Here is a 10,995-nt window from a genome sequence, read left to right on the forward strand (position 1 = left end):
GTTTGTGAATATTCTATCACATTTACATATTAAAAAGCATCATATTCATATTTGTTATCTGTCATTGTTTCATGAATGTTCACAATAATAGTTTCTCTCAAATCAACCCTTGGCTCTTCTTGAAAAATGATTCCACTAAAACAGGAATGTCGTAATGTCTCATAACAGGATTGATATTGATAATATAATTTTTTTCAATTATTATAAATTACAAAAAAAATTATTTTATAATAAATATTATATAAATAGCGATTATTTTGTCATTTAGAAAAGGTATAAACCTTTCTAAAGTGGATAAACATCTGCTGTGTGTTTTCATTCTATTAGCAATCTTTAAATTGTATTGTGTATAAGCGATAAGTAGTAATTTGCTTGAATCTTTAAACAAAGACCGCTAGTCCAACTTAAAATACCATACTAACAAGGAACAAAAACCAAAAAAATGAAAAGGAATACTTCTAATTTAATTTTGAAATTTATATCATGATTATCATAAACTGTACCACTCACTAAAATATAAACTTTGAAATTTGATACCTTATTTATAAGCGAAACCTTATTTATAAGCGCAAATAGTGTGCGTGCTTACCGTAATATTTTACATCATTTAATCAACGATAAATTTGTTAATTTTTATCATAATTATATTAAAAAAGGAGTTATTATAAGATGTTTTGGTACAGTCAATTTTTAAAACCAATAAAAATAACAAAATTATCTTTTTTTTCTTTTCACTTTCACTTCTTTTTTCCCCTTACACTAAGTAATGTGTTATTGCAACATATTCAACTATAAAAATATTGTTCAGTACATTAATGCATTTATCAATTGAAGTGGGATGGACACATTCCATACATAAGAGATTCGGTCTCCATTCTGCGAAGAACACAAACAAAATATGTAGAAACTTTTATATCTGTTTTGGGAATCAGTGGTAAACTACGAATATTTGTCAAGACATAAATAAGAACATTGCTTAATATATACTTACTTTTTTGCTACCATAAAATTGTATAATGTTTGTCTAGCTGGTTAGAAGTTGTGTCTCCTGAGAAGAAAAAAAAAGAGAAATATAAGTAGAATATAGCATGTGAATAGAATGAAAAGAAAAATTCATGATCATGAATTAATTAAACTTCGGGCTGCTGTAGTGGAGTTTCATCCCTGGAGTCTTAAAAATTCATTTTAAGACTATTTTATCATATTTGTAAGAGTTTAATTTATATTGTGCAATGAGATCTATCCTAAGATAATCTTTACCTGGTATTCACCATAATACTAAGCAAAATCTCGGCTCTTACTATGCAAACAAACTGCAAAATAGAAAAAGACCATTAGTTATTTCTGCAATACGTTTTAATTAAACTCGAATATTCATTGAAAAGAAACAATATACAAATGAATTTTCTATCGTTACACTTGCAGAACGAATCATATTTCAAACTAAACAAGTAACCCATGACTTGTTGAATGCAATAACTAAGTTAAACATAAAGAAAAGGACAAAGCAGGAGAATTACCTGGTGATCATCCTTCGTCACTAAATCCATCTATCGTCAACTTTAATGCCAGGGATATGAGAAATTTTAGGCCAAATTTGACGGTGCTTCACGCGTCTTTGCAGCAAAGGACATGAAATAATTTCTAATTTTATTAGAGAGAGAGGCAATCTTTCACCTGCCATATTCTCCAACTTATGACAACGAGCAATTCGTAAGCTTTGGAGGGATGTGAGATGGAGAAGCCCCTTGCAGTCCAACATCTCTAGACTTGAGAAGTTTTGTAGAGAGAGATACGTAAGGGAGAGAGGCAACAAACCCTCCTTTGGGAAGGACTTTATGCCATCACACGGACCATAGATGATGAGATTGGTAACCATGTCCATCGATGGCCATGCTAGGCTGCTCACTAGTTTCTCACAGTTGAAAATATGAATCGTACTCAAGTTAGGTGGCATACCCCCTTCAAGAAATGACTCAATTTCCTGGCAGTTGCTTATTTCAAGATGTTGTAATTTTGGAAGAAGAGCACTCATCTGAGTAGGCAACGACTTCAACTTGTCGCAAAATCCAACTCTCAAAGTAGTCAAATTGGGCACAGGAAATCCTTCTCTTGGGAATGAAACAAAGTTAGGGCATTGGCGAATCTCAAAACAACTTAGATTCTTAGGTGAATCTGACACTAAAACCAAGAGAGATTCCATATTTTCACACCTATCGATTCTGAGACTTTTGAGATTTGGAAAGGAAATCAATGGAAGAGATGTGAGCGAGTCACAACTGTTGTATACGGTCAGATTTTCTAGCAACTCGTGTTTCTGTTGGGACGGGAATTCCAATTTCTTAATATCATGGATTCTCAGAGTGTTGAGCGATGCAGGTAAACGACCACCTGGAAATGATATGGCTGAGGAACTATCACTTAATGATAAAGAATGGAGAGAAGTTGGTTGGACGTTAGTGATGGCCTCCATCATGGACTCCACCATTGGGCTTCCTTTTACTCTGATAATTTCCACCGAAGGAGGAAACACATCCAACGCTACTTTATTGCTTTCAAAAATCTCTAAATCTCGCAGGACGGGAGCCCTTGGAAAAGTAGAGACAAGCTGCTCGCAATTAGAAATCTCAAGGCATTCCAGAACAGGAAGGTGATTTGGCAAATCTCCCCGTAGTTTAGGACAACCCCAAATAACAAGCCTCCTAAGTGAAGGAAAAGCATCTGACTCAAAGGAACTCCACACTTCCCAACAAGGCATGTTATTAATTTCTAGATATTTAAGGCAGGGAAAGGATTTCACAGAACAAGAATTTCCATTCTTGTAAAAACCTGCATCAATAGTCTTCACCGAATTCAATCTTGAAATATAAAGGCTCACAAGAGATGGTAGTTGCCCTAGCGAAGGAAGAATATAACAGTTCTTACAATTATCTAACTGTAGATCTGCTATACAGTGGAATAAACAATTTCCCACCCAATCCGAAAATCTAGTTCCTTGATAACCACGTATTGATAGAGATTTCAGCTCTTGGTGAGGTTGTAACTTGCAGAATACATCTGTTTCAATTTGGAACTGGCTACTATTGTTGTTACATTCAGACCACTCCAAGTATAATCTGTCAATGTACATCTTATCCATTATCTTAGCCTCCAATGCTTCATCACTTGAGGTAACATTCTCCAAATTTCTAATCGTAAGCGAACCATGAAGGTTTGAAAGTCCTCCCAATTCTTTGATCCCATTCTCTATATTCTTGCCCACAATAAAAAAATCTAATTCTTGTAAGTGGTTTAATTTTCCCATTCCTCTAGGCATCTCTTTTAAAGGAACACCATATATATCAAGATGACGCAAGTTTACAAGATTCTGCATGCCAGTGGGCAGCTTAGTCAACTTGGTGCAATTATACAACTTCAAGGTTTCTAGATTGTATAAATTACACAATGATTCTGGCAATGTAGAAACACTTGTATGAGACAGATTTAAATAACGCAAATGGATCAATTTACCTATTGAATTAGGCAAAGCATCCAAACTTTGGAAGTCACGGAATGATAAAACTCTCAAGTACAAAAGTTTTGAGATTATAATACATGGTGCCTTCTCATTATAGAATGGAGCAACTTCAAAATGGATGATAGACAAGAAAGTTCTAAAAAAATTTATTCCATCAAAGTTGTCCAAGACAGCATGACTGAATTTGGTAAATGACAAATGACGAATCTTGACATCGATCTTGGTTTCTTTTCCCAATTCCTCTAATCTCAAATAAAATTCTTGTCCAAGGGATGTTGCTAGATCATGCAGGAGGTCATGCATCACAAATTTACTTACCCTAGATGAATGTTGAAAAAATGACCTTGAAACTAAATAATCAAAATACTCACAACCAACTTCTTCTAATGATTTTCCTTTTTTTCCCGGCTTTAAAAGATCTTCAGCCATCCACAATAAGATTAATTCATTTTTCTGAAATTCATAATCCTTAGGATACAATGAACAATAAACAAAACATCTTTTTAATTGTGGAGGGAGATAATGATAACTGATTCTTAGTGCTGGAATAATGTTACACTCAAGTTCCCAAATGTCACTGTTCCGTATATCATTCCAATCCCTAGCGGCATGCTTTCTTCTCAACATACCTCCAAGTGATTGTACTGCTAAAGGCAATCCCTTACACTTTTTAACAATGTCCCTTCCAATTTTTTCTAGAGTCATTGAATTCTCACTAGGTTCTGGAGTAAAACATGCATGGTTTGCAAACACTAACCAGCAATCCTCATTCGACAACTGATTTAGATGATAAGGTTGAACAGTACGGACTACAGTTGCTACACTTTCATTGCGGGTTGTAACAAGAATTTTACTTCCCTTAATTCCACGTTGAAGTGGTTTCTTAAGAAGACTCCAATTAACATAATCTTGAATCCAAACATCATCCAAAACAATCAAGAACTTTTTATCTTTCAGTTTGTCCATCAAATCAAGGTGAAGTAAGTTTAGATCATTGATTTTACAAGGTTGTGCAGTAACTGCCTCTAATATAATTTTTGTGACGTTTAGAATATCAAATTCTTCAGAAACACAAACCCATGCTTTAAAATCAAATATCTCCTTCAAACTGTCGTCATTGTACACCAATTGTGCCAAAGTAGTTTTTCCAACTCCACCCATGCCCACAATAGGGATGACAGACACTTCTTCACCATCACTACTATTCTCCAACAACAATTTGATTATGGCCTCCTTGTCATTATCCCTACCATATATGTGAGATCCATCTTCGAGAGATGTTGATGGAACTTTCCATGGTACACTGTTCTCCACTGCAATCTCTTTCAGATCAAGACTCTCCTTAAGTCTTAAAACATTCTCTAATCTGACAACTATGTCTTCCAACTTAGTAATTATCTTACTATTGGAAAAACGAGAAAAGAAGTTTCTTACCTTCTTTTGGGTGGCAGCTTTGGTAGAAACATGATCGAGCAAGTCATCAGCCTGGTAGACAAGATCTTTGAGAGTAGTGAGCCAATGGTTGATATTGGAGTCTGTGATTTGTTTCTTCTCAGCATCATCAAGCACAGCTCTAACCACTCTCAGAATGGTCTCCAACTGTTGAAGCAACTTGCTGTCAAGCTTGTTTCCACGGATAAAGTTGACAACCTCAGGTGAAGCCAGCCTGTCAAAAACAACATCAAGGAAGGCAGAGAGGAACGCACCACCTACGACTGCTGTAGCCATGATCTCAAGAACAAGTGATGTTAAGAGTTAAATGAGAAAGGTAAGAAATTGGTTGCAATAAACTGGATTGGTTCTTTATAGATGCAATGATAGTTGACTTGACTAAATTCTCATTACTTTTACTCGCTCAACTCCAAGACAAAGTGTAGTGGTGGTTGGTATCACATCACACCCTATGCAGTTGGATTGGATGCTTTTTCAAAGACTCTTTCCTTTTGCACCACACAAGTAAGATGCTTTCTTGATATTCATATGTTTGAATTTATCTACTGTTAATTTAAAGTGGGTTATATTTATCAAATGCTTTAATTAGTGTTAATATTTTGTTTACAAACTGTGCAAGGGGTAAATGGGTTTTGATATTTTCTATTCAGTTATTGCCACGAAAGTGGGATATATTTTCCTGTGTGATATAATTGACTTCCGGTGCTAACACAGTTTGTGGGGCAAGTTATAGTGACTGCTGGTACTAACTACTAACAATTATTTTCTTCAACTCAAATTATTTTCTTATCACCAATTATATTCTTCAACCCACCCAGAAACCTGTCAGCACAATATATATTTCCTCATTTACTAACAACCTTCCATCAACTTAAGGCATATCTAGAATTTCAACTATCGCTTAGAACTAATAAATCTTGAATAGTTCAATATAAAACTTCATCTCTTCTTTGTTTTGTCCATCCTGACCAAAGGTTTTTACATCCTGGCATGACTATAAGTTTAAAACAATACTATCATATATAAAATAAAAAATAATATAATAAAATAAAATAAGAACTATCATAATATTTATATTTGTTATCTGTTGATGATTGTGACAATAATAATAATGTCTTCTCATGTCATCCTTGGTGTACCTCTTCTCACATAAGCGATTCAACTTAACTAGTAATGTCTCAAACAGGAATTGATATTTATACCAATATTTTTTTTTTTTTCCTTTTGATCATTATAAATTAGGAGAAAAATCAATATATTATTTTGGCATATAGGAATTACATGCGGCATTCCAAATCATACAGCATCTGCAGTGTGTTTTCGTTCTGTTAGTGTTGGCAATCTTTAAATCGTGCGTATCAAAAGAACCTTCACAATTGAAGGTTATAACCAATTGGGAGCTAACAAATGACAACACTACTCCCACTAATGTAATGTGTAAAACATTTTCAATTGAGTATTGTATTAATAAGCTTTTTAATTTAGGGTTTATGAAAATAAAAATATTTAATGAAACACCCGTATTTTAAAGCATGAAAAATATAATTGGATAAAAATGTTTAGCTGAAACTAAATTCAAATTTAAAAATTAAAAATTAAAAACAATATTTATTTTAAAAAATTATAAAAGCATATATTATTTTTAAAAGAGAATATTATTTTTTTACAGGTAAAAGAGTAATTTATTCCCAAATAAAATACATTATATTCAAATACATTCATAGTGTGAATTAATAGATTTTATTTTAATTTTGATTGTAAAAATTTTAATTAATATTTGTGACGATAATTACTAATTATTGACTTATCTTGTTAATGATCTTCATAGTTTGAAAGAAAGTAGATTCCCACCTTCTAATCCCTATAAAAGTAAGAAACTGAAACAAAGGCAAAGTCACCACACATCATAATTCTTGTCATTATTCTTTGTTATTGTTCACAGTGAGGAGGCTAATCAATGCCAAAAAGTTTGAGTCTTTAAAGGAAGTATTTAAAGTTCAATCTATTAAAGAAACATTCAAATAAACAACTTCATTGTTAAACATATATATGCTAGTCCATGAGATAATATGTTTCGTTTGGTTGAACAACGTTTGATTATGGTTAGTGCCTTACACTTTCTCTAATTAAAAAAAGTATATATTTTCTTAAAAATCTTTTTATTTATTATCATTAAAATATGAAAGTTTGAACAATTCAAGATTATCTTTTAATTTAACAAAAAGTTAAAGAAATTAAAAGATATAAAGAAAGAAAATTAGAGAAGATAAAAGAAATTTCTTTTATGAATTCATTCATTATTTGAGAAATATTACTGACTATACCTATAATAATTGTGATTACCAAAATTAGTTTATATTCGACATTTAGAGCTTTATAATCAACGCAGTAACACCAACTGCCATCCTTTTTCTTCTCAAGGAGGACGAGGGAAGAAAATAGACTCTAGCTTAGTTGAATCATGTCAAATTCAAGCATGGTGGTTGTTAGATAATCTTAAATTTTAGAGATATCCAAGTTAGTTATTTTGAACTATTTGTTTAGTCTGTTGAGTTATTTGTTTCATTTTAGATAAGATAGTTTTTGATAAGATTTGTTTTGATAAGATATTTTGTTATCGTCTTGTTAATTCGGTACGATTGTACAATGGCTATTTAAAGGTCATCTATTATTCAATAAAAAGCACAGTGAGTTGCTACGTTCACACAATATTAGTATTACTCGTCTCTTATTATTCTACAAATTGGTATCAGAGCTTTATGCTCTGAGTGCCGAGTGTGAGAGGAAAATAGTGTGCGCTTGTGTGTGTGTTAAAAAAAAGGGAAAGAGTAATGACGAAAGTTGTTAATGGAATGACCGTACCACAACTGTCAAAGAAAACCAATTATGATAATTGGTGTATACAGATGAAGACCCTGTTAGGTTCCCAAAGTCTATGGGACATAGTGGAGAAGGGGTTCCAAGAACCCGAGGAGGACGAAGACCAATCTGTGGCTCAGATTGTCGCATTGGAAAAGACACGAGTAAAGGACAAATCGTCTTTGTATTTTCTGTACAATGCTGTGGATGAATCAGGTTTCGAGAAGATTGCAAATGCTGCGTCTTCAAAGGAAGCATGGAAGATCTTGGAGGTTGCGCACAGAGGTAACCACCGTGTTAGACAGATCCGACTTCAAAATCTTCGAGGAGAGTTTGAGTGTTTGAAGATGGAGGATAAGGAACGAGTATCCGAGTACATAACTCGGGTGGAGAAGTTGGCTAATCAACTCAGAAGGAATGGGGAGCCAATGCCAGTAAGTAGAATTGTAGAGAAAATCTTGAAATCATTAACAGATGATTTTGAGAGTATTGCATGCGTAATTGAGGAGTCAAAGGACTTGTCAGTTCTCTCAGTGGAAGAGCTCGCTGGGTCACTCGAAGCCCACGAACAAAGGAGGAGGAAGATGAAGAATACTCTTGATCAAGCATTACAGGCGCAACTTGATTTGAATGAAACTCGGAACACCCAAGGCCGAAGATTAAGTGGTCAAGGACGAGGTAGAGGACGAGGTGATCATGAAGGTGGACAAGGACGAGGTGATCGTAGCCAAGGAAGTCAGCCAAGGTTGGAGGTGGAATGTTATAAGTGTGGCAAACACGGCCACTACGCAAAGGAATGTGGACAAGGACGAGGTGATCGTAGCCAAGAAAGTCAGCCAAGGTCGGAGGTAGAATGTTATAAGTGTGGCAAACACGGCCACTACGCAAAGGAATGCAAATCGGCAAAATTGCTACAACTGTGGCAAATACGGTCACATAGCAAAGTATTGCCGAGCTAAAAGCCGAAGTGAAAAGAAAGAGAAGAATCTTCTCACAGAAGAAGAGGACGAGGAAGCAGGAATTTTGATGATGACGCAGAGCTCGGAGACCAAGCTTCGTCCGAGTTGTGCCTCCGAGGTTGAGCTAAACTTGAGTTGCGTGGAGAGATCAACAGTTGAGCTTCCAAGCTCAGATGAGAAGTCAGAGGCCGAGCTTGATTCGGGTTGCTTAAACAACTCGGTCTGGTATTTGGACACTGGAGCGAGCAATCATATGTGTGGAGAAGAAAGTTTTTTCAACGAACTCGTCAAGGTGAAGGCTGGATTCGTGTCATTTAGGGATGATTCCAAGGTGGCGGTAAAAGGGCGTGGAACCATCAGGCTTATGTAGAAGGATGGACGAGTTGGAGAAATAAGGAACGTCTACTACGTTCCCGAGCTTAAGAATAACATCTTAAGCATGGGGCAGATGATGGAGAAAGGCAACTCAGTTCTGATGAAGGATCGAGTGCTTTATTTGAAGGACAAACATGATCGTTTAGTAGCCCGAGTAGAGATAAAAAAGAATCGAATGTATAAACTGCAGCTGAACATCATTCAAAATAAGTGCTTGAAGCTGGACGTGAAGGATGAAGCCATGATGTGGCATTTTCATTTTGGGCATTTAAACTTTGGAGGCTTGGCCGAGCTATCAAGGAAGGAGTTGGTGCTCGGACTATGTGGTGTTGAGTTTGACAAGAAGTTCTGTGAAGCGTGTGTGCTCGAAAAACATTCAAGAACAAGTTTTCCGAGCTTATCCGAATACAAAGCAAAGGAGCAACTTGGCCTGATACACACTGACTTGTGTGGACCAATCTCTCTTGCATCCTTCAGTGGTAAGAAATATTTCATTTCTTTCATAGATGACTTCTCTCGAAAGACCTGGGTATATTTTTTGCAAGAAAAATCAAAGGCGTTTGAAGCTTTTAAAAAGTTTAAAGTCATGGTGGAGAAAGAGACTAACAAGCAAATTAAAGCCTTGAGGTCGAACAGAGGTGGAGAATTCACATCGGCAGAGTTTATGGAGTACTGTGAAGAGCAAGGTATAAGACATTTTTTCACAGCTCCATATTCACCACAACAAAATGGAGTAGCTGAAAGAAAGAATCGGACTATTCTTGATATGGTCCGAGCTATGCTTAAAGGGAAGAATATGCCTGAGAATTTTTGGGCAGAGGCAGTGCAGTGTGCCATATATATACAGAACAGGTGCCCACATTCAAAATTGGATGATGTGACACCTCAAGAAGCATGGAGTGGACAAAAACCGAGTATACATCACTTCAAGATCTTCGGAAGCCTTGCTTACGGTCATGTTCCAGCTCAGCTCAGAACGAAGCTCGATGATAGGAGCAAGAAGTATATTTTGATCGGGTATGATGAAAAGGCAAAAGCCTACAAATTGTACAACCCTGTTACAGGAAAAATTCTGGTAAGTCGAGATGTCCAAGTAGATGAGGAAAGTGAGTGGAGCTGGAGTAACTCTGAAAAGACTTCGGGGAGCTCGAACTCTGAGAGGGAGAGCTCGGAGATGATAGGGAGAAGCTCGGATAGGACCAATGAGCATTCCAAGGAAGATGATGAACCTGAGCAGCCTAGAACTCGGAGCTTGCAAGACATCTACAACTCTATTGACGAACTACATGTAGTATGTCTATTGACAGGAACAGAAGATATAAAATTTGAAGAGGTCGTACTTGATGAGAAATGGAAGAAAGCAATGGATGAGGAGATCGAATCAATTGAGAAGAGTGAGACGTGGAAGCTGACAGATTTACCCACAAGAGCTCAGCCAATTGGTTTGAAGCGGGTATACAAAAGGAAGACAAATGCAAATGGCGAAGTGGAGCGTTACAAAGCTCGTCTTATGGTGAATATGGATGATGTGGCGAGAAATAAAGATGTCCACGTGGGATTCTGGTCACGATGGTTGCACAAGCATGTAGAAGACACGCAATTGGTCTATGTCGACATTGGACAAGAGTTGAGGCTAAGTAGCAAGGAGTTCTCATATCTCAGCATTCAAAGAAATTTAAGCTTATGGGGAAGTTTTGTTAGATAATCTTAAATTTTAGAGATATCCGAGTTAGTTATTTTGAACTGTTTGTTTAGTCTGTTGAGTTATTTGTTTCATTTTAGATAAGATAGTTTTTGATAAGATTTGTTTTGATAAGATATTTTGTTATCGTC

At 35.7% G+C, this 10,995-nt stretch overlaps 1 protein-coding gene across 1 annotated transcript; it reads right to left on the bottom strand.

Annotated features, from left to right (window-relative positions):
* Window positions 1-706: 706 nt before the first annotated feature.
* LOC109799718 (putative disease resistance RPP13-like protein 1) lies at window positions 707-5,409 on the bottom strand. Its single transcript, XM_020360334.3, has 4 exons — window positions 1,521-5,409; window positions 1,261-1,313; window positions 992-1,048; window positions 707-876 (listed from the first exon to the last, which is right to left on the bottom strand). Exon 1 carries the CDS (start codon window positions 5,243-5,245, stop codon window positions 1,541-1,543), a length of 3,705 nt encoding a protein of 1,234 aa, XP_020215923.2. The 5' UTR covers window positions 5,246-5,409; the 3' UTR covers window positions 707-876; window positions 992-1,048; window positions 1,261-1,313; window positions 1,521-1,540.
* Between the last annotated feature and the right edge of the window lie 5,586 nt (window positions 5,410-10,995).

This window comes from Cajanus cajan, chromosome 3 (assembly GCF_000230855.2).
Source record: "Cajanus cajan strain Asha chromosome 3, NIPB_CcT2T_4, whole genome shotgun sequence".
In the NCBI taxonomy this organism is placed as follows: Eukaryota; Viridiplantae; Streptophyta; class Magnoliopsida; order Fabales; family Fabaceae; genus Cajanus; species Cajanus cajan.

Coding starts and splice junctions, on each gene's coding strand:
- LOC109799718 (XM_020360334.3), bottom strand. CDS start 5,245: ATGGCTACAGCAGTCGTAGGTGGTGCGTTCCTCTCTGCCTTCCTTGAT.